This window comes from Bos javanicus, chromosome 15, assembly GCF_032452875.1.
Source record: "Bos javanicus breed banteng chromosome 15, ARS-OSU_banteng_1.0, whole genome shotgun sequence".
NCBI lineage: Eukaryota > Metazoa > Chordata > Mammalia > Artiodactyla > Bovidae > Bos > Bos javanicus.
Genome location: NC_083882.1, coordinates 36,232,501 through 36,258,204, shown reverse-complemented (window position 1 = coordinate 36,258,204; position 25,704 = coordinate 36,232,501). Strand labels below are relative to the sequence as shown.

Genomic DNA, 25,704 nt, shown 5'->3' with positions numbered 1-25,704 from the left:
GGATCCAAGAAAATAGAAGCCAAAAGGAGATCTAAACTCCAATTTTAGTCTCAATTTCAGAAAGCAAAATATTTAATCATCTTTAATCAACTTCACATATAAAATATATCAGTGTAACAACAAAAAACAAGAAAGGCATTTTGGTAGAAGCATACTAGATACAAAAAAATTAATACAACTGAAGGCCAGATATTAACTCTGAATTTAATAGCAAAAGTTTTCTCAATCTGTTCATGAATTACTTTAGTTTAATTCTGGCTGGCCCACAATTGGGCTTCCCTGGTGGCTCAGATGGTAAGGAATCCTCCTGCAATGCAGTACACCCAGGTTTGATCCCTGAGTCAAAGAAGATCCCCTAGAGAAGGGAATGGCTATCTATTTCAGTATTCTTGCCTGGAGAGTTCCATGAACAGAGGAGAAACTACTAACTAACCACTAGAATGAACCAAATAATTCCTAAATAACACTAATTTCCAAAAAAAAAAAAAGTCCTAATTCTTTGTCTTTCAAGGTAAACTAATCTCTTCTATTCTTCCCTGTAGAACTCCATGGACAGAGGCACCTACCTGGCAGGCTACACTCCTTGGGGTCGCAAAGAGTTGGAGAAGACTAAGCGACTAACGTGCGTACCACCATAAATTATCTATGCTTGACTGAGAGCACATTTGTTCCCAAAAGTTTGATGAACTTGAAACTATTGTATTCTAGGTATTCTCAGTACACCGGCAGTAAAAATTAGATTAAAAAACCCCCAAATTTGATTAAATTATAATCAAAGCAAAAATTTACAAAATAATTTCTAATCATTTTATTAAATAGGGTTTCCCATTTTCTAGGGCACTAATGAAATATAAAGAAGATAGATGACATGCATAAATATTCATTTCTAATTTTGACCTGATTGTACAATTTTTATTAGCAAAAATCTGTAATTCATACTTTGGATTTGAAGATGTGGTTTACACAGAGATATTACTATTGAACTTAATTTGCACCACCTAGAAAAATAATGCCTAGAGGTCATGGAACTATTGTAATGTCAAAATAATACTTCAAAGGTTAATAGTATAAAAATAAATATGTCATCACATTGAAATCTATATTAACAAAAGAAAAAATAGCTTGAAGTTGTTCATCTTTTAAAAGGTTACATTTCTCTTGGAAAGCAGGAAAAGTTCTTACTGCAGAGGACAAACAGTGGGATAATTTACATATAAAGGTAATTAAGGCACATTCATTTGGAGAAGGAAATGGCACCCCACTCCAGTACTCCTCCCTGGAAAATCCCATGGACGGAGGAGCCTGGAAGGCTGCAGTCCATGGGGTCACTGAGGGTCGGACACGACTGAGCGACTTCACTTTCACGTTTCACTTTCATGCATTGGAGAAGGAAATGGCAACCCACTCCAGTGTTCTTGCCTGGAGAATCCCAGGGATGGGGGAGTCTGGTGGGCTGCCGTCTATGGGGTCTCACAGAGTCGGACATGACTGATGCGACTTAGCAGCAGCAGCAGCAGCAAGGCACATTCATTAGATGTATTCCAAAAAGATTAGATACATTCATGGAAGGAACAAGCAGGGTCTTTCCTGCTTAGTGCAGGTGGGTTGACTCAATAATCAAAGAGAGCCCTTACAATCTCATCTCCAAATAAATGGTGGTACCAGAATTTGTCGTGTTAAGTTGACTTTATGGAAAGTAACCCTCTTCAAATTAAACTAAGAAGGTTGATCTGGAGGAGTGCAAACACAACCCCAGCTTTATCCTCCCAAAACAATATGCCATAATATCCACCACCATCTTATTCATGCTGATCTAGAAGGACTTTAAGATTCATATCTCATTCTAATCTTGAAAAAGTTCAAATTGGTCATGTAAATAGTTAACTGCATGCTATACATATGCATATTTCTTTCCATACCATGCTGCTTAGAAGTATTATAGAAATGTGCAGATTTCATTATTCAAGTTATGGTGTTTCATTACAGTGATGTATCCAAGTCATCACTGGGCAAGAAGGAATTCTGCACAAGAAAGTGTACATTTATTAGAACCACCTATAGACTGAAATTTGTTTGTGAAGTTCTGCTTTAATCAGAAAATTACTGGTATCCTAAGATCAGCTTCCAATGATTGATACTGACCAATTTTAACAAGAAGCTTACTTTTTAAATCTTCTACTATATTCAAATGCTATTTAAATCCATCAAGAAAATAAAACCTAAGGAGAATAGGCCTGTTCAATCAAGCTCTTCTGTTAGACTAGATTATACAAGATTTTCTATTAGTAATCAATTAGATTTTAAATAATTTTCCACAAGTGACTTTTCCTAAGTGTCTGGAAATGCTATAAGCCCTAAGCTACACTTTGGTCATGAAGGAGTATTTGCCAATGGATAATGGATAGGAAAAAATCAAACCATAGGAGTAGCCCTAACATCACTATGAGGTGTACACTAACAGCATATTGGTGAAAGAAATGAAAACAAGATATTTATGACACATAAAGGTATGATGCAAAAATAAAGCAAATATGAGGAATATTGGCTGAATCCCAGAAAAGATAGTCCTTATGAACATGAAGGAATGCTGCAAATTGTAAGTGAAAGTTGATGATGGAGTTCATTAAGAGATTCATGTTACAGTCAGAGCTCTGCAAACCGCAGTCACTGGATCTTATACAGCCTCAAAGATTAAAATAAAAATAAACATAGCATATCCCAACTCCTTGAAAATATTATATACACACAATTTTATTATACTGAAAAAAAATATATACAGGGGTCTGATTTTCCTTGAACTATCAAAATACAAAAGAAATCCAAAACACAGATGTAGCAAAGTACTGGGTTTTTATATTTTGGCAGGTGCTCAATATGCAGCCCACATAATCACACGTTAATGACTGGAGTGTGTTAATCAGCATGCATACCTGATTCCTTCTTGCCCAAGGGGGAAAAGCCAGCTATTCCGGAGCATGTCAATGTTTCTACTTTTGATAAAGATTTTGATAATAGCTAAGTAAAAAAACTTTTCCAAAAAATATATTTAGAAAGATGTATTAATAATCATCTTGTTTAAATGAGTCACTTTAGGAAAGTTTTTTTTTATATACTTTAAAAATTTTATTTATTTTTTAATTGAAGGATAATTGCTTTACAGTATTAAATATATATTTTTGATAACAGGAATGATAAACAAGGTGTGCATATATAAAGGTGATCAGTGGAAACAGTGTCAGACTTTATTTTGGGGGGCTCCAAAATCACTGCAGATGGTGATTGCAGCCATGAAATTAAAAGACGCTTGCTCCTTGGAAGGAAAATTATGACCAACCTAGATAGCATATTGAAAAGCAGAGACATTACTTTGCCAACAAAGGTCCATCTAGTCAAGGCTATGGTTTTTACTGTGGTCATATATGGATATGAGAGTTGGACTGTGAAGAAAGCTGAGTACCAAAGAATTGATGCTTTTGAACTGTGATGTTGGAGAAGACTCTTGAGAGTCCTTTGGACTGCAAGGAGATGCAACCAGTCCATTCTAAAGGAGATCAGTCCTGGCTGTTCATTGGAAGGACTGATGCTAAAGCTGAAACTCCAGTACTTTGGCCACCTAATGCGAAGAGTTGACTCATTGGAAAAGACTCTGATGCTGGGAGGGATTGGGGGCAGGAGGAGAAGGGGACGACAGAGGATGAGATGGCTGGATGGCATCACCGACATGATGTTTGAGGGAGTTGGTGGATGGACAGGGAGGCCTGGCGTGCTGTGATTCATGGGGTCACAGAGTCAGACATGACTGAGCGACTGAACTGAACTGAACTGAATGTCAACACGTTTATCTAGACAGCATTAGTTGTCTATTTCATTATTCGCACCATGACATAAAATATAGCTTTATTTTTTGGTCCGAACTGTAAGTAAATTTCTGTCATTATGTTTCTGAGATGCATTTAAAGACAGACAATACTGTGTGCTAATATAGTTTCAGAGTTATAGAAAATGGGAAATCTTCCATAGGGCTTCCTTGAAAATGTTTCACAACTCAGGAGCAAGGAGGAACATTTTCACTTATTAACAGAAGTCTAGGTTTGAATTTTACCTAAAGTGAATGGATATCCAAAAATCCCCAAATGAGAGGGGAAATAATTGATGCTTTTGAACTGTGGTGTTGGAGAAGACTCTTGAGAGTCCTTTGGACTGCAAGGAGATCCAACCATTCTATTCTAAAGGAGATCAGTACTTGGTGTTGTTTGGAAGGACTGATGCTAAAGCTGAAACTCCAATACTTTGGCCACCTTATGCAAAGAGTTGGCTCATTGGAAAAGACTCTGATGCTGGGGGGGCTTGGGGGCAGGAGGAGAAGGGGACAACAGAGGACGAGATGGCTGGATGGCATCACCTACTCGATGGACGTGAGTTTGAGTGAACTTTAGGAGTTGGTGATGGACAGGGAGGCCTGGCATGCTGCAATTCATGGGGTCGCAAAGAGTCGGACACGACTGGGCGACTGAACTGAACTGAATAACTAAATTTCTCAGGTCTAAACCTTGCTAGTGTATGGATTTTTTCCCCCAGTGCTTCACAGACCCAATCAGGTACCAAATAGATGAATATAAACTTCACACATGGTTTGAACCAGGAGAACTAGTGGGTTTCACTACATTTTCTAAAGCATAGTCGCAATAAAAGTGAGGAAATAAATTTTGAGTGCTGCCTACTACCTTAAGTGACTAAATCGTACCAAAAGCATGACAATCCAAGTTTTTAAAATCTTTTAAAAGGTAACAAAATCAGAAACCTTCTAAAAGTCTCTCACAATATAAAGCATGACTGGAAAGGATTAAATCCTCACTCAAAATTCCTAGACTACGTTATCATGTAATGGCAACGGCTCCATTCTAGAAAAGGTACAAAATCCACACCAGAATTTTTATAACTCAAAACAAACTATATGGAATGCTTCAGAGTGGATGAGCAACTTCGCTGAACTGAAAGCAAGAGAGACAGAGAGGAGAAATTGTTTGCAAGCAGGGAAGTATTATTCCCAACAATTATTTATTAAATATTTCAATATGCCTATTATTTTCTTTAAATTGCAACTAAGGATTTATTGACATCTTTTATTTATAGTGGAAAATTACTTTTAAAACTTATCTAGGAGATAAAACTTTCAGGAATTTAAATAGGTCTCTAAAATAAGGAATTCTGATATCTGGACCTGAGGGTCCAGTATGATTATTTCTACCTAATTAGACTAGTAATTAAAAGCCAAATGCATATAATCCATTTGTCTTAAGATATATAACATGGGAATGCACGCAAGTACACAGGTACACATGCATGCAGGAGGTCCCACTCACAGTCCTGTCACTTTGGGGATCTTATAAGAGATAATGTTGGTATCAGACCACATTCCCATAACCTACCCCAGAAGTCACCTGTAAACAGCTCCTTGTTAGGCAAAAAGCTTCTTCCTCACATGGAACACTCTTAGTGCAGGAGCATTGCCTATCCTTCCCCATGCCCTGGTCTCATCAACTTTACTTTGTGTTATAAAATATTATTGACTCAATTTCTACCCAAGTGTATATTACATAAAATATCCTGCTCACCCTCTGTGTGAATCTTGTCATCTTCAGACTCTATGCTGCTACTGCTAAGTCGCTTCAGTCGTGTCTGACTCTGTGCGACCCCATAGACGGCAGCCCATCAGGCTCCCCCATCCCTGGGATTCTCCAGGCCAGAACACTGGAGTGGGTTGCCATTTCCTTCTCCAATGCATGAAAGTGGAAAGTGAAAGTGAAGTCACTCAGTCGTATCCGACCCTCAGTGACCCCATGGACTGCAGCCTTCCAGGCTCCTCCGTCCATGGGATTTTCCAGGCAAGAGTACTGGAGTGGGGTGCCATTGTCTTCTCCGTCAGACTCTATGGAACTCTTCAAAGAATGACTTCCCTAACTGCCCCTCTTTCACTCATCATCAAACTCTCACCTGCACTACTGCAACGGTTTTCTCAATAAGCGCCCTTGTTTCTGGTGTCATCTCTTGCAATCCATTCTGTACACAGCAGCTAATATGATGTTTTCAAAATATAATAAATCAAATCATGGTAGTGTCCTACTTAAAATCTTCCAGTGGCTTCCTCCTTCACTTAAAGTAAACCAAACACCTCACTGTAGCCTATGATACCCCATAGTACCTGTCATCTGCCTGCCTCCTAGATTTGATATCATACCACTCTCTCCCTCACCCATTCCACTCCGGGCACTCTTGTTTCCTATTGCTCCATGCTGATTTTACGAGTTCAGTACAATGTATAACAAATACGATCCACTGTAGAGAGTTACAAGTTTCACTTAACCTCATAACACTACTCTGGATTTAATTTACTTGAATGTAGAATGAGGCTAAGTGTTTATTAAATTTTACTCTAACCATAGTTACCCTACCCCAGTGCTCATATTCTCTATATACAGGTTTGCAAGAAACCTAAAATCCTGCTATCGTTTTCCTTTGCTTGGTTGAGAAAACTTGGTCAGTGATATGATCCTTGGGGTATAAGTCATTACAGGTCTGATGTTACACTTGTTATACATTACTGAATCTATCAAATGAAAAGGGAGCACAAAAGGGAATTTCCACATGCAGCTGCTATTTCCCAATTGTTAAATCCTTTTATTATACCATATAAGTACACAGCTGGGAAATACCATAGAGTCGGAGCTAAAACAAAATATTTTGGCTTCCAGACATTCAGAATATACAAAGGCTCCAGTGGAAAGTAATGATTGATATCAGAAGAGAATGAAAGTTTGAAAACATTTCCAGCAAATATGATTTCTTTTATGTTAATATAACATATTTGTATACTTAAACTATTTTATGCTACCATAAATCCCACTTAACATAAATTTGGTAAGCAAATTATTAATATCTATTTTCTGACAAAATATTAGATCATAAGACTTTGAGACTAACTCACCAAAGCAATTTTGCACTTGCTAATATACAAAATAAATTTTACTAAGAAAAATGTAGAGTGCTCTAAAGAAGTAAATCTGAACTGTATTATTTCTGCCTCAACTTGTATTTTCCAGTGTAGTTATTTTGATTTGTCCATAAGTATATTTGGCATAAAAGCTAAAATATGTCTTGAACCCATCCCTTCTCTTTATCTGATCTGCCTCTACACTAACCCAAGCCACCATCATCTCTGCCTGGATTTCTCAAGTAGCTTTCCCACAGATCTTCCTCCTTTCACTCTGTCTCCCTCCCATCTATTCATAATACAGTCAGAAATTCTCTTTTTGAAGTTCTTAAACACTTTAAGGGCTTCCTATTCTGCTTAGAATCAAATCTCACTTCCATAAAGTTATCTATTAATATAAGATCTTGTTGGATAACTGGTCCCAAACAATCTTTCCAACCATATCTTTTCTTTTCCCTATGCAAGGAAAACAAATCTTCCAGTGGATCTAATTGTATAATGATGATCCCCTTTGAATCTAAATTTGGTCTAGAACAGTTAGTCTAGTCCAATTCTCTATTTCTCACCTACTGCTTCAGAGTACTAATTGTGACTGAAAAATCATCTGAAAAAGAGAAATGTCTGCCTCCATAAATTATGGAATTAAGTCTTTGAACTAGTTTTGAGACAATACAGCAAGAATTTTTAAATATAAAAAGAGGCATTTTTAAATATTACTTAACTTTCATTAAAGGATAAAACTTTTCTTCATTTCCCACTTAAAATATTTTTCATTAATTTAACCAAGAGTTAAGACATGTAAAACAGGATTTAAAATTCCTAATCTAAATAAAATACGTTAAGATTTCAGTCAGTTATAAATGCTAAAAAAATTGAATACTTTTGCTTTAACTAGATAAGTAATGTCACTTATTATGGTGCCTGTTTTAATGGTTATAGGTAGAACTTAACACGAGAAAGTAGGACAATACATTGCGTGTATTTGATGCTGTTCTACCTTTAGGGCAAACTCCTGCAGTTTGACTGAATGATACTTAGGAGCTTTGCATGTCCTTTTGAAATTAATATGTAGGCACATAAGTGAGAAAAGCTTTATTATTAATCAAGAATGACTGTTAAAAATGATAAATACTTGCATTTCCTTACTGAAGACGTATTCACTCTATGACCTCATTCACATAGATATGTTTGCTTATTATAATTTTTCCATATTAATACACGGCCACACTTTATTGGATCATACCTATTTTGTGTTATTGAGTTCACTATCTTAAACACAGAGAATCAGAGAATAAGATAACCAAATTTTCCTCAAAATTAAACTAAATCCCTCTTGGCAAGTTGACCTAATAATGGACAAAATCTAAACCACAAACCATTTTCCAATTTTCCCACTAACTAGTAGTATATTGGAGAAAGCAATGGCACCCCACTCCAGTACTCTTGCCTGGAAAATCCCACGGACAGAGGAGCCTGGTAGGCTGCAGTCCATGGGGTCGCTGAGTTGGACACGACTGAGTGACTTCACTTTCACTTTTCACTTTCATGCATTGGAGAAAGAAATGGCAACCCACTCCAGTGTTCTTACCTGGAGAATCCCAGGGATGGAGGAGCCTGGTGGGCTGCCGTCTATGGGGTTGTGCAGAGTCAGACACAACTGAAGCGACTCAGCAGCAGCCAGCAGCAGTAGTATATTAATAATAGACATGGTGGCTGTTTTCATGTGCTGTGCTGTGCTTAGTCACTCAGTCATGTCGGACTCTTTGTGACCCCATGGACTGTAGCTTGCCAGGCTTCTCTTTCCATATATGGATTGCCATGCTCTCATCCAGGGGATCTTCCCAATGCAGGGATCGAACCCAGGTCTCCCACACAGCAGGTGGATTCTTTACTATCTGAGCCACCAAGGCCTGAACACAAATAACTCTAATGCTACAAATTTTGAGCTTTCTCTAAAATACATATTTGTAATGAGCCCATAATAACAGACACATTTAGGGACAGTGGCCAGATTTTAAAAGCTCACCATTCTTTGCTGAGACGACAGAACACTGTCCCAGTCAGCATCCTGTTGAATGGTATTGACAAGTGTTGGTAGCTCCTCAGAGTGAGGTTTGTTGTGCATTATGGGGTGCAGAGGCAGATGGGAGGCCACATGTTGATCACTGCCCTCTTCCTTTTCCCTTGAGGTCAAATCTTGGGTCATTGCTTCCTCTCCATCAGCTGTACAGGCAAATGGAGAGGTGGCTTGCTTGGAAGACATTCTTCTACAAAACAAGGAAACATCATGGGTTTTTAAAAGGACTGTCAATGACAAAAGAATAAACCATCACTTATATTTGACTAATTCAGAAAAAAAGGAAAGTTCTCTAACTTCAGAAATATTTATGATCTAATCTAAATCACTGAAAAAAGAATTCTTAGCTTATGTTTCACTTTCCTCTTTGTTTTTAACTCAGCAAGCTTCCCAGTAATTGTACATTTTCTTCTTTACCAATCCACAAATGAAATTATTATGGAATGAGTTTTCATAATGTATAGTCTATGTATGTGTGCATTTTTCCTCTCAGTTCTCCCTACTAGATTATTAAGAGTAATTCAGTTGATGGCTAGCAAAAAAAAAAAAAAAGAATAGAAAAAACAAAAAGATAAACAGCAGATGAACCAGTTGGGAGAATGAATTTACAAGCATCCAAATTTCTCTTATGCTTTACATAGAAACAAAGGAAGTCTATGTAAGAAAATATAATCATATAATCAGGAGAGAAAGTAATCTATGATGAAAATCCCAAACAAACTTGGTCCAGACATCTTTAGTTTACACCTTATGTTAATGAGTATTAGGCCTAACACTGACTAGTGTCAATCTGATTTTTTTGTAAAGATCTTCAAGGTGTCTCAACTGCTATAACTAAACTTTTAAGTGACATATTGATTGAGTGGCTGATGGTGCTAGATTATTCTTAAGGCAATTTTGTGACATTTTAATTGAGTACATGAAATAACTATGCCTCTGTTTTATCTTAGAAAGTATATATAAGATTCAAAGCATCTACTGTGAACATAGTAAAATGCCCGAGTGTTTACATGCTAAGTCGTTTCAGTCGTGTCTGACTCTGCAACCCCACAGATTGTAGCCCACCAGGCTCCTCTGGCCATGGGATTCTCCAGGCAAGAATACTGGAGTGGATTGCCATGCCCTCCTCCAGGGGATCTGCCCAACCCAGGGATCAAACCCTTGTCTCAGGCATCTTCTGCATTGGCAGGCGGTGTTCTTTACCACTAGCACCATCTGGGAAACCCAGTAAAGTGCTCACTACGCATAATATTTTCAAAACTCCAAAAACAATTACTGAACATTCTCTATGTATCTACAAGTAAACATCAGCTACAATCAGCACAGGGTCTTCTTTCTTTACTTTCATATACAATCAGAAAATCATGATTATTAAACAGAATTTCAAACCTTTTAAAACATTTCTTTATCAAGATGATTTTCCTAGCTATTGTACCTAGAAATAAAGTCACTAAAAGTTTATAACTTAAAAGAAGAGGCAACTGAATATTTTTCTAAAACTTTACAATGTTTTTGTTTTATAGCTTATTTAGCTCTAAAATTGCTGTGTAACGAAAGGAGTAAAATCTCCACCTTAATTGCTCTTTAACATTAATTGATTTCATACCATTTTTTAAAAAATGCACAAATCAGTTAACATAGGAAACCACATGAGCATTTTTCAAATTAGCAAATCATTAACTTGCTAGTACTGTTTCTACAGACAAATAAATACTGATTAAAGGGTCTAGAAATCTGAGATTAACAGTTAAATTTACAAATCTGTCACATGCTTTCATGAATATTGCAGTGAAGGAAATATCAAGTGCAAAGAAAAATAATTAAGTTAATTCCAATTTAAACAGTAGTTTTTATGTAGCAGCCCATGTTTCACATAGGATTTAACAGCTAATGCTAAATTTCTCACAATTAATGAGGGGGCTCAGATTTAGTATCCTACAGTGAAAAAAATTAATATAAGATCAGCTAATCTAATTATGCACAGTTCTAAATAAAAGTATTACAGGCTTTTGAAGTGCTTTGAAACATATTAAAATGCTGATACCTACTTTATTAATCATTCTATAAATGGTAAAAAAATAATCTATTAGACTTGATACTAGAAAATAATATGGAGAAAAGAAAGTACAGAAGTATATCTATGTTTTCTTTGAGGAGAAAAAAGTGAAATGTTCTAAAGAGTACTATATCAAAGAATTACTTAAGACTATCCTTGACTAATTTCTTTCAGTACTGACAAATGGAGAAATGTATATAAACTTAAAGAAAATGATACCACAGGATGCTTCTTAGTATACAGGAATCATCTAGAACTTATTTCACTAGCCTCATAATCACTATAGTAAAACCAGGCAAATTATAACTGTTCTGCAAGTTTATCAAGAGCTTGCCATTAACAAGAGTGTTTTCACAGTTCAGATAATAACAGTACCAATAATGTAATCATTCACATTAAAGACAAAAGAATGAATTTACTGCTGCTTTTTAAAACAGCTAAATACAATTGAAAGTCATAATCCAAAACTCAGAGTGACTTTAGTTCCCCAACAAACATCCTCTTATTATAAAGTGACTTGGCTCCTTCCAATAGCAATATCTGTGATTGTTGGTTTAGTATAAATTAATCACAACACAAAACCCAAAATGAAAAGTCTCTTAAGAATAATTTCAACTATAAACTGCACCAATGAACAATAGTGCACAATCCTAATTAAACACAACCATGCAGCTGTAAAAATAGACAAAATCTGTCCAAAGCCATGGGTTGAGTTTAAAGGCTGGTTTGTTAGAGTGTTTTCTTAAGGAAGGCTGGGCCCTCAGTCTTAATCAGCCAATAAATTATTTCCTGCAATTACATTAAATAGAAAATTATCTTCAAATGGGGAGTGTTAATTGAAAATCAAAATTCAGAGGGAAGTTTAGAAATTACACGCTGAATACAATTAGTGAGGAAAGGCTTCACCTCTACTTCATCAACAGTCTTCTGGTGATTCCTCCAGTGACCATTCAGGAAAGCTACCAATTTATAACATCACACAATCTGTGTTTTATTTTGCACCTACAAATACAAATGTGTATCAGGGTTGCAAATAAAATATAGGCTGCCAACAAAAAGCAATATTAAATCTGACTGTTCATCCTCAGTTCACAACTTCATTAACGGACAAGGAGGAGAAATGGATAGACCGTAATAGTTAACAACCGAGGAAGGCTTACTCAACTTCAAAATCCCTCCCTTTAGGAAAGAAATTAACATTTTTTGTTCCAAGAATACTTTTCCATATCACATTGTATTTAATTTCTTGTGTTTCTGTAGTTCTCAATATGTTGTTAGCAGAGAAAAAAGGTGACTTGTTCTTTTAGCTAGGTATTGCCTCACTGTAGACATTTCCTTTTGATAAAATTGTTGGGCTTATTTCAGGTTTGTCTTTTACTGATAGTTTTGTTAAAGCTTTTTGTTTTAGATGGTGATTTTGTTGCATTTTTAAAAGGAAAATGTGCACAAATTCTTTTTTAATGAAGTTTATTAAATGTCTTGCTGCTGCTGCTGCTGCTAAGTCGCTTCAGTAGTGTCCGACTCTGTGTGACCCCATAGACGGCAGCCCACCAGGCTCCCCGTCCCTGGGATTCTCCAGGCAAGAACACTGGAGTGGGTTGCCATTTCCTTCTCCAATGCATGAAAGTGAAAAGTGAAAAGTGAAAGTGAAGTCGCTCAGTCGTGTCCGACTCTTAGCGACCCCATGGACTGCGGCCTACCAGGCTCCTCCATCCATGGGATTTTCCAGGCAAGAGTGCTGGAGTGGGGTGCCATTGCCTTCTTCAATTAAATGTCTTAGATTTACTTAAATTAAATGTCTCAGATTCAATTTACTGACTACTTTTGCACAAGTATTTTGTTATAGAATCCTTCAATTTTCTGATTACATTCTCATTTATCTCAGTTCTTTACTTTAGCTTTCCCTTTCACTAGACCAACTAAACTGCACTGAGGAAGCTGCAGAGATACTTTACTTTTGGTGATGCCTTCACTATAATCATTGCACCATGGCTACTCTTCTTTAGAAACTCATAGATCAAATATACACTTGCTTTAATGTTTTAAAATATCACATGGGATGCTGATTTTTATTTTTAATCCTCATATCAGTAATTTTCCATTACAAAAACTTCCACCCCCACAGTGTATTAGAATAGTATCTTACTTTAGCTGCTGCCCATGTTACAACTAATGGGCTTCCCTTGTGGCTCAGCTGGTAAAGAATCCGCCTGCAATGCGGGAGATCTGGGTTTGATCCCTGGGTCAGGAAGATCCCCTGGAGAAGGGAAAGGCTACCCACTCCAGTATTCTGGCCTGGAGAATTGTAGGAACTGTATAGCCCACGGGGTCACAAAGAGTCAGGCACGACTGAGTGGCTTTCACTTTCACTTTCATATACAACTAATAAGCAAAAGAATTAAAAGCTTTGTGAAAATGGTCAATTTCTATGTGACTTAACTTTGTTTTATTTTTGCACTATTATAACTTAAAAATCATTCAAATGAATTGTTTTTTTAATTTGTATTAAAAAAAAAAAAACTCCCTAGCTATATACCCCCTGAAAACAGGGGTTTATAATGGAAGTGCTGACACAACCCTAACTAAAGCAGCACAAATGTTGCCGCTATAATACACAAAATCAAGTTCTATTATTCTAAACTATCCTCGCTCATGGGATTTTTCTTTACTGTGCTCCCAGTCAAACTGCTGAAGCATGAAAAATTTAAATGCAATCAAATGCGCCCAATTCTACTTTACTAGAACAAGTGTCTACAGTGGTACAATCTTAAAAGGAGATGCAACAGATTTGTTTGGTGTTTTTTTTAACTGTTTATTTATAATACAGTGCATTGGAGATAAAATAAAAGAGGAAATTACACTCACATGGTACCAGTGTATTGACTACACAGAGTACATTATAATCAGAGAGAAGAACTACATTGTCAACTTATCACATTGGTTAAACAAGATGGTTTTCTGGGGCATAGCTATTATCAAGTAAAATCTCCAAAGAGAATTACATATCTCTGGGACACATAAAACTAAATTCCCATCATGTGTTCCCTGAGTTTGAAATGTCTCTGCCCAGCAGATCAAGTGAATTCCCAGGATGCCAGCCACTGGGAAGAACTTCAGGGCTTAGGACTTCTGAAAATGAGATGGTAGGAGATGAAGTGCCCAGTAATTGATAAAGTTTTCTAGGAAGCCAGTAAGAGTGCTTCTAGGAAGATTATTATTTTATTCCAAAACTCCAGAATAAAATCTGAATGCTTACACCATTATCAACCTACTCAGACAGTAAGTTTATTTTATATTCTTTAATAAGAAATCAAGATTAGCTGGTCCAAGACTGGGTAAAATGGTGAGGACTGGATATCTACACATTAAGTATTCTATCTCAGACAAACCTTACTTTCTAGAACTTTAAATCTTTCTTATTTGGTAGTGCTATTTTTTAAAGTTATTTTTATGTCTAAAAGTTAGGAATTTTTAGAACAACTTTCTCATAAGGCACAGTCACTTGAAATTGCTTTTTTCTCCCTTTTACCATTGCATGGAAAAAATACACTTCAATACTATCATTTGGGACTGGCATAATTATCCAAAGAAGCCACTGAATTTATTAGAACAATATTTTAACCTGTTTTTTTTTAATGTTTTCATTACTTCTAAGGTTATTATCAAATGGCATTCATTTCTTAGGTGTGCTACATTTACTCAAAAGAAGCCCTGTTTTTAACATAAAGCAACATTTTAATAGTTGGTTTATTTAAAGAAAAAATTAAAAATTCAGGCCAACATTCACATTTATTTTTGCAACTCAGCCCCAGGCTACCAAGGTAGACTTATTTCAGTCAGATACTTCACTGTTAATTTAATGCTGCAATTGATTTGATACTGAGAAATAAACAACTAATTTTCCAAAAATATAACACAGTGCCTCTCATTTTAAGGAGCATGAGTAACAGATATGTTTAGCTGCCAAAATGCACAATACCCAGAAACCCCTACAAAAGATGCCAGTCCACCCAGCCTAGAGCAAAGAGTGATTTAAAAATCCTCTTCCTGAACCTCTAATTTCCACCTTTAAGTATTGGGACAGGCTGAGGGAGGGCCCCTTTTCAGACATTAAAATTAAGATAAACCTTTTTAAACTTTTCTCCACCCACCCGCAGTTCCCTCATGTGGAGCCTGAGGGTTGTTTTTGATTCTCTGTATTGTTTGACCCAGCACTAGCACCTGTCCCTCACTCCACCTCCAAACTTCCCTATGCTTCTGCCAGCTTTTTCTCCCTCTTCCATCTCCTTAATAGCAAATCAGAAAATTCCATGAAGAAGGTTACTGCTTTCAGAGCTACCCTGGAGAGTTATAAACCTATCTTTTAAAGTTTGTAGTGGCTCTTTCAGAATATATATGGTAACATATACAGACAATATCTGCTAGAAGAAAACTCACTAATTTGAGTTAGCTGTCAAATCAGTAGTGATGGGGCAAATGAAAAAGGCTTGAAGCCCTTGAAGTATGTCTAAGAAGGGGCTTAAATTAATGGAGTTTGACTTATCTAAGGCTTCTAATTTTTCACACCAAAGCTCCAAAATTGTCTTCAAAGGCCTTCTGAGGTTCTTACAAAACAGAGACTACCTGGAACAGATTCTTCTCAAGTCATCAAAGTTTGTGTTTCTAGAGTTTATATTTAGCTGACAATATTGCTGTCACTTTATATAGCTTAAGACTGTTCTTTGGACTAGAGCTCATATGTCTTGGAATGCTTTGACTCATGAATTGTTTCTCCTGATAATGTTACATCACGTAACCACCTCTGTCTAATTGGTTAGTATCTGCTGGAAGAGGCAGGCAACCAGCCTAATGACTGGCCTGCCTGATGGATTGCCTATGGAAAACCTATAATTATTACATGTGTCTCTGAGTATCCAGTTTCTTCCTGGGATCAAAACAACTTGCCTTCATGTAACCTCTATACTTTGTGCTTGATAGAAATAATACTGAATTTTTCTCAAAGCTAATCCACCAATTACTTGTTGAGATCTTTGCTTTGGAAAGCCAGGCCTAGAATACATAAATAAAATCAGTCACCTAACAATAAGAGAAAAACCAAACAATGGCTACTATAAATATACTTACTAAGAGGATTTTAATCACACACAATGATTTTATCCCTCAAATGAAAGACTTCTATTTGGCTTGAGTGAAAGAAAGCTGTCTAAAATAATAGTAAAATGAACTTATTTATATACATTCACTTTGAATCTCCTCTTCACATGAAATGAGAACCATAATTTTTAAAGTAAATACTAAATATGTCTTTGACAGCTTGAAACAGATCCACAAGTATGAAAGCCCAATTACAGGATATCTTATCCAATTATCAATAAAATTATAAACCAGAACAATAACTTCTCAGAGAGAAAAGGTACGTAGGAAGCTGTCACCTCTATTTTCACTTTTCAGCATTGCCAGAAAAAAGAGAAAAATGAACATTGATACTATGTAGTTTCAAAAAGCAAAGCCTCACAAATGGTATCACTGAGCAAAATTACGTAAGGAAGCTAATCTCTGAGGTTCTCCTTTAGCTAAAGCAAGCCAGCAATTTCTCTCTTTCACATAATGAAATAAGGTATAAACTTCAGGTTCCTATCAAATAAGAGGAGAAAGACTAGGAAGAAGAGAAAGCGGGAGGGGAACAGGCGAGGGTGGGGAAGGAGAGGAGAAGGGGGAGGGACAAAGGGAAAGGGGAGGAGAGAAACAACAGAGGCTTTGCAGTTCATTTTCAGTTTGTCTACTTAATGAAAACCTCATTGTACAACACTGAAAACCATTTCCAGCAGGCAAAGTATTTCTGATTCAGCAGAGGTTACACAAGCATCAAAGCAGTTAAATATAGGTGCCAAGCCACATTGCCAGGAGCTCTTAGTACTGTGAGTTAGTGTTACCTGACAGCTTAGTGAATATAAAATTACTTGTTTCTCCAATTGAAGACAATCAAATTGTCACCTTCCATTGTAATAATGCACAACTAGTGATCAGCAAAGTGCAAACATAATTACCATGAAGAAAACAAAAAATCAAATCTAAATCTCTCTACAGAGTAAACACATCTATCTGGCTTCCCCCAAAAAGGAGTGCATTTTAATGCTGAATGCTGTGATGCAATCTGTTATTTAAGAACAAGATTTATTAGTCTTACAGTAAATTAAAATGGAAAACAATAAGAAAGACCAATTAATAAAAAGTGAATACGAATACTAACAAGAGCACTACAACTTTCCAGAGTATAAGGCCTTACATACTGTTATCAGTGCCATCTCTGCTGATAATGTTAAGTTTATATTAGCAGTAGGACCATTATAAAAACTACCCTTTCAGATATTTCTCTCTAGCCCAGAAAGCTTTCAGCAGGTTGAAAAAGACAGGTATTATTCAAACTTCAAAAGCTTTTGTCTTATTTTTTCCTAAAAATAAAAGTGTTATGCCTTATTATTGTCTTCTAAAGTGATCTGTATTTCCGAGGTCAAAATTTCACCTCACAAAATTGACTTAGTATCTATCTCTATCCAAGTTTACAAAAATAACCAAGCACTGGGTACATGTCCACAATTTTTATTTATGCTGAGACACTCAGCATCTGGAATTCTTATCCAAATTTGGTGGCCAGATTGGCCCACTGTGAAAGTGATTTCAGGAACCCAAAGCTGGGTTAGTATTAAAGCCCTGAAAATTTGACATGTTTTTCCTGCATGCTGAAAAGTCCTAAGTAATCTATATAAATATAGATGTTGCTCCAGCCAAAGTGCTTTTTTAAAAGATATTACTAAAGTGATTTTATATCTAACTCAAAGTTTAAAGCACTCAGATTTACATTATTCTTTCCAATACGACAGAAACTATCTTTCCATTTCAGAACACTCTTAACAGGAGTTTTCTTCCTCATCAATAATGTCCTTCTTTGCATTAAAATGTGTTCATCATTGCTAATTATTAGAAAAAAATGTGTATCAAAACTACAATGAGGTATCACCTCACACTGGTCAGAATAGTCATTGTTGAAAAGTCTACAAATAATAAATCCTGGAGAAGGTGTGGAGAAAAGGTGGGAACGTAAATTGATGCAGCCACTATAGAGAACAGTATAGAGGTTCCTTAAAAAACTAAAACTAGACCTACCATACGATCCAGAAATCCCATTCCTGAACCAGAAAAGACAAAAACTTTAATTCAAAAAGATACATGCACCTCAATGTTCATTGCAGCACTGCATATAATAGTCAAGACATTAATGCAACCTAAATGTCGATCAACAGAAGAATAGATAAGATGTGGTACATACATACAATGGAATATTACTCAGCCATAAAAAGTGAAATAATGCCATTTGCAGCAACATAAAGTAGACCTAGAGATAATCATACTAAGTGAAGTAAGTCAGCAGAGAAAGGCAAATATCATATTATATCACTTATATGTCAAATCTTAAAACACAACACAAATGAACTTATTTACAAAACAGAAATAGATTCACAGACACAGAAAACAAACTTACAGCTGCCAAAGGGGAAACAAGGAAGGGATAAATTAGGAGTTTGGGATTAGCATACACATAGTACTATACATAAACTAGATAAACAAGGACCTACTGTATAGCACAGAGAATTATATTCAATATCTTGTAATAACCAATAAGGGAAAATAATTCAAAAAGAATACACACACACATATAGACATATATGTGTGTATATATATACATATATATGCATCACTTTGCAGTATGCCTGAAACTAGCACAACATTGTAAATCAATTCTATACTTCAATAAGAAAGAATGTCCTCCTTTTTATCAGAAAAGTATATTTTATATATAATGTCTGATATTTCCAGTCTTGCTTTTGCTGACTGTATAGAGCTTCAGCCTTTCAGAAAACTAAGATCATGACATCTGGTCCCATCACTTCATGGCAAACAGATGGGGAAATAGTGGAAATAGTGACAAACTTTATTTCTGGAGGCTCCAAAATCACTGCAGCTGGTGACTGCAGCCATGAAGTTAAAAGACTCCTTAGAAGAAAAGTTATGACCAACCTAGACAGCATATTAAAAAGCAGAGACATTACTTTGCTAACAAAGGTCCATCTAGTCAAGGCTATGGTTTTTCCAGTAGTCATGTATGGATGTGAGAGTTGGACTATAAACAAAGCTGAGTGCTGAAGAATTGATGCTTTTGAACTGTGGTGTTGGAGAAGACTTTTGAGAGTCCCTTGGACTGCAAGGAGATCCAACCAGTCCATCCTAAAGGAAATCACTCCTGAATATTCATTGGAAGGACTGATGTTGTAGCTGAAACTCCAATACTTTGGCCTCCAGATGTGAAGAACTGACTCATTTGAAAAGACCCTGATGCTGGGAAAGATTGAAGGTAGGAGGAGAAGGGGATGACAGAGGATGAGATGGTTGGGAGTTGGTCATGGACAGGGAGGCCTAGTGTGCTGCAGTCCACAGGGTCGCAAAGAGTCGGACATGACTGAGCAACTGAACTGAACTGAATTGAACTGATATTCCCTTTTTACCTGATACTTCTGTTCTAAATAATCTCAGGTATAATCCTCTAAATCAAAAATGGATCAAGTAAAGGAGAAGGGGAAGTACACCAAAGAGTGGAAGTGTAATGAATTAGGGACCGTCAACAACATATGATTCCCTGAGCTTGAATCTCAGCATTTAAATTCAGATAATTACAGATCATTTCTTAGAAGGATACTTTCATCCTTTATAAACCTGAAATGGCCACCATTCCTCTGTTTTATTAGTAAAGAGTGGAGAAGGGTGAGATGACGGTACTGGGTTGACTTAATGGCAAAATTAAAAGCAGAATACAGATAGAAGAAATAGGAGAAAGGGAAAGTCCAAAGTCCAGTTACAAGTTTTATTATGATCAGAAATAAATTTCATATCATTAAGAGAAATCTGAATGTGAGAAATAAGATTGTTCTAAAAGGAAAGATCTTTTTCCTTCATCTTGCCAAAAAGCTCTTTTCCCAAAGGGTCTTAACTTATAATCTTGACACAATAAAAACCTCTCTGCAAAGAGGGTGGCAGGAGGTGGTAGTGGGTCATGTGGTTCAGTCAGTGTTTTTCAACTTCAGTGATGAGTAATATATTCCTAAAATTATGATCCTACAGAATATTCCTCACAATATAATAATAATAAAAAGTGTCCACAAAAAGAAGACAAATCTGTTGTCAGAGAATGTCTTTTAGACCCATGGGGACAAATGCTTATATAAATGTTACCAAAAGCTTATGATAAATGGAAGAAAACAGAAAACATTAAAAGATTTCATTTTATTTTTTTAGGTTTATTCTATATGTTCCACGAGCACAGGGGTGATGACTACCTTGTTTAGTAATGGATCCCCAGTGCTCAGTATATTGTACAACACACTGCAGATAAATGGTAATATTGGGGAGGAAAGAGTGAGGGGAAATTAAGGATGGAGAGATGAGAAAATAGTTTTTTTTTTAATTAAGGTACCTCTATAATCACAGAAAATGCCACTCACATGTTAAGGCTGCCAACCCATATATTCTTTCTCTATATCCTTTTTATCAAACATCTTATCCTTGATATCTAAATTATTATTTTTATATCTATATTCCCAACAGTGAACTCTCTCTCATCTCCCTGAAATACAACAATCCTCAAATGACTTCTAGAAAAGTATATCAAGATTATGCCAAGATGTACTTGCTATGTCATATTCAACAGAACTTGAAATTAGATTCATAGGGGATTTCCCTGGTGATCAACGGTTAAGAATCTGCCTGCCAGATGCAGGGACATGGGTTCGATCCCAGATTCAGGAAAATTCTACATGCTGCAAGGCCACTAAGCCCGTGTACTATATCTACTGAAAGCTGCTCACCCTAGAGTCTGTGCTCTGCAACAAGAGAAGCCACCAACCACAGTGAGAAGCCTGTGCATCACGACTAGAGAGTAGCCCACCTCGGTCTGACACAGAGAATATTCATGTGTAGCAACAATGACCCAGTACAGTCAAAATAACAAATAAATAATTTTTTAAAAATTAGATTCATTCTTTTCCTCAACACCCTCCCTCATTCATTCACACCCAGGGAAGCATAGTGCTCAGAATCATCCAAGTTCAAAACATGGACACCAAATCTATCTCCTCTTTCTATCCTTGCTCATCACTGCCAGCCTGTCATTAAGCTCCATCAACTCTTAATAATGTTTCTCATGCTCATACCTTCTTACCATACTCATGATCACCTTCATACAGGGCTTTATTACACTTCATACCTTGACTCTTACAACAGACTGTAAACTGATATCCTTAATTTCAGTATCTCCACCTCCAAATTAGTCTTGCTGCCACCCCCAGTATTAAGCCATTCCCTTGATCAAAAAACATCAGTGGCTCTCCTTTGATGACAGAAAAAGTCCAAACTCCTGACTCTGGCATTCAAGGCCCTCCATCCAGACCCAATCAGTCTTTCTAAGCTTATCTTCTAGTAGTCTACACTTTAACCTTCTTTGATACACTCAGACTTCACTTAATTGCTACCTCCCAGCCTTTGCTTTGCCTGTCCTTTCCCTATTTCCTCAGCCTTCCTTTCTTATCACTAGGAAACTAACTGAGCCTATTCCAGGTAACTAAATCCACCCATCTTCTAATCACTTCTATAAATACCCTGAAATTTTATTTTTTATACAACACATTCAACACAATGCATACTATCTTAAACAATCTTTTTAAAATATATACTATAATTATATTTTTATGCATTAGTTGCTCAGTCATGTCCGATTCTTTGCAACCCATGGACTGCAGCTCGCCAGGCTCCTCTATCCATGGAATTCTCCAAGCACGAATATTGGAGTGGGTAGCCCTTCCCTCATCCAGGGGATCCTTCTGACCCAGGGATTCAAACCAGGTCTCCTGCATTGTTTACCACCTGAGCCAGTAATCCCAATCAGATTACAAACTTTTCCAGGGAAAGAACAAAATACTAGACTTCTCTGTATTCCCATAGCACTTAGTACATATTTTACACAAAGAAAACACTCCATAAATATTTGCCTAATTATATAAATTTTATTAAATGAACTGGTGGAAATAAATTTAGGGTATTCATTTAGCTGGAGGCTTTAAAGTAAAACTTCCAGATCTCTGCACATAACTTGGTTCTTCAGGGCTGTCTCCTCTTCCCTCACCCCCTGGTCAATTAAATTCATTTTATATTTCAAAAGTTCTACATATTCTGTGGGAAAACAAATCATCAATCTGTTGTTTAAAACATTCAAAAAGATGGATAGATGGACAGACAGATGAACAGCTATGGATGGATGGATAGATGATGAAGAGATGATTGAAAAGATACACAAATAGTATTTGCTAGATGTTTAGAAAGTATCAGTTCCTTTTGCTGAGCACTGTTACATATCTTATCTCACTTAGCCCTCAAAACAATTATAATTAGGTAACGCACATTATCCCTGTTCTACAGAAAAGGAAACCAAGGCATGAAAATGTTTATTTAAAAAATATTAAAACTTGCCTAAGGTCACACCTAGTAAATACAGAAGGCAGAATTTAAACTCAAGTGATCTAAATCCAGGGAATATGCTACTAGAATTAAAGGTAACTGATAATAAATCTAACTTAAATGAATTAACTATTTTCAATTATCTGAATTTTGACTAGTTCATATACTTCCTATAGAACTTTATTTTTAATATTCAAATTAGATATTCTAGATATTTATTTAGTCCAAGCATGATCAAAGAATTTTCTGTCTTTCCTTTTCCCCTTTTTCCTTCCTTTCTACTTCTAGGATTCAAGGTACTCAATTACTGATTGACAACTATAAAAGGAGAGAGGAGAGCAGAAAGGAGAGCAGGTAACCTTCTAACCAATCCATTTGACTCTTTGACAGTGGAATTGATTACAGAAGTAGTCAAAGCTATTGGAATACAAATCTTAAAGATTCACTGTCATCTTCATACAGTAAATCTTATAATAAATATTTGTTGGTTATTAACGATCTATGCTTCCCCTGAAAGATCATGGTCCTGACAACTGTGGTGTTAAAGAAGACTTGAGAGTCCTTTGGATCGCAATGAGATCAAACCAGTCAATCCTGAAGGAAATCAATCCAGATTATTCACTGGAAGGACAGATGCTGAAGCTGAAGCTCCAATATTTTGGCCACCTGATGCGAAGAGCTGACTCATTAGAAAAGACTCTGATGCTGGGAAAGATTGAAGGCAGGAGGAGAAGGAGATGACAGAGGACAAGATGGTTGGATAGCATCACTGACTCAGTGGACGTGAGTTTGAGCAAGCTCCAGGAGATGGTGAAGGACAGGGAAGCCAGGAGTGCTACAGTCCATGGGTTCACAAAGAGTCGGACACAACTGAGTGACTGAACAACAAAATGCTTGCCCTGGCGTGATTTTTCTGATTAACCTAGATGAACAGCATTTAACTATATTCTAATACAGACAGTTTTGAGATAAAATAAGGATGTCAATTCCCATTCATTTCAAAGGTCCAGGTAAGTATGAGACCTAATTTCTACCTTACAGCTCTTACCAGAAAAGCCATACCAGAAGCATCATATACAACTGGAGCTATTTCACTGCAAAAGTAGGTGTTAAGGATAGCCTCGAGGGCAAATTAGAAGTACTTAAGCGGTATACATTTTAATACATCACCCATCTAGAATTCATTGTAGGAATGCAGAGTTAATTTAGATATTCTCTTAAAATCTGACAACCATATAACATTACATAATCCTAACTTCTGGCAGGGCAGGCCAGAAGAATTTCATATACAAGGGCATTCATTTTTATAAATTATAACTGTGAAAGTTGAAGAAAGGTTTTCACTACTAACCCAAATTTCCACATTTTTAATATACACCTCCAAGTCTGGTTTCACATATAAAGTACTGCTATCTTGTATTTTTCCCTCACTACCTCTGCCACCTTTCCCTACTCCTTATAGTTATTTGCTTCAAGTTTCACACTTGCACTTGCTGGTAACATATTATCATAAACCATTCCAGGAGAATATTAGAATCCAATGTTTCCATGAATCACTGCACAGAATTATTTGCATTATCATTATAGAAGACATGTATGACTACTGACTGTCTTGCACACTAAGGGGTTCTTTACCAAGTACCTATACGCACACCTATCAAGCCACTGAAGTTCTAGTTTTCCCAAGCTTTGCTATGAGAAAAAAAACTACACTATTTATCCAGTTTTGTTTCTTCTTCTCACATAAGCACCACCTCACAATCTCCCAAAATAGAAACATTTTAATATGCCTTGTCTATGTGTTTTTTTCAATTTCTTCAAAAGTAAATCTTTTGTTTGCATCCATCCAGTGCCTAGACCTAGAAAACTGCTACCAGTCTTAACATAATCTACTGCCAGAAGGAAAAATGTGGATTCATAAAAAGATTTAGAGTAGGGATTTAAATCCCGGACCTCTCTTTTACTAGATCTGTGAACTTGACAAGTTACTTAACTCTCTGAGGCGCCTTGTCCCCATCTGCAAAATTAGAAACAACACATCTTCCTGAAGATTAAATTAATATATGTGCTAGTACCACTTAGTATTCGGTGGGTATTAAATGAACAGTAACTTCCTTTAAATAAAAGTGCACAGAAAAGGAGTTTGACTCAAGCAAAATTTTGAAAGGACAAGATTCCGAATTTTTACAAATCACAATAAATGAAAGTTCCATGGAATCGTTTTCCAGTGCCAATATACCCATGGCCCAGACCAAAGTAGACTAGAGACTAGGACCATGTCAACAGGGTAAAATACAGGAAATACTATCTCCCCAAAGAGGTAGGCATGAGAGGGAATCGCTCACATAGAAGAAACCATAGCATACAATATCTGCTGCTGAGAACTGTACTTGTGAGGATAATGGAGTATCCCGGACTCTGGCTACCCATTCAGACCACCTACTATTAGCCTTTTTCCTTGATTTTCAAACAAATCAGTCCTAAACTTTCAAGACTGTACCCACTGTCTCAGAATTAACTTTTAAAGAGAAGCAGCATTTCAATATACTTTAATTTGAGAGTAAATAAAGCCTAAAAATGCACCGATACCTTTCAAAGCTTGATTATTTGCTTTTCTATTTGAGAAACAGATGGGTCAGTAATCCCTGGCCCCAAACTTTAAATGCTTAAAAGTGTTTCTTATTTCACACCATTTTTTATTTCTAAAAATCAAGTTCCTACTAGTGTGCTACCCACCCCAGCACATCCTCACAAGCTGAGAAAACAGTTTACTTCTCCTCTCATCACAATTTACTTTAGAAAGTCAACTTGAGGAGTTATAGATATGCTAGCCTGACTGCTTGGTATTTTAGTAAATTCGTTATCACAAAATAAGTATTCTGAACTCTACCACAGCTCAGAAAGATGACCGACACTCATCTACTCCATGTGTAGCCTGAAAGCACTGTTAGCACCGTTTGAAGCCGAAAGTGCCAACATCAAGATGAACCTGCCTAAGGACCAAACTCACAGACAGTT

At 36.4% G+C, this 25,704-nt stretch overlaps 1 protein-coding gene across 25 annotated transcripts in view; it reads right to left on the bottom strand.

The window, feature by feature from the left end:
• The window catches only part of SOX6 (SRY-box transcription factor 6), an 843,047-nt gene that overhangs the window by 404,139 nt on the left and 413,204 nt on the right, over window positions 1–25,704 (bottom strand). For all 25 annotated transcript variants that reach the window (XM_061440698.1, XM_061440700.1, XM_061440695.1 and 22 more), the window contains one exon: window positions 9,018–9,258. In XM_061440698.1, the coding sequence (XP_061296682.1) occupies window positions 9,018–9,254 (237 nt within the window). In that variant the 5' untranslated portion in view covers window positions 9,255–9,258. The remainder of the gene's footprint in view (window positions 1–9,017; window positions 9,259–25,704) is intronic.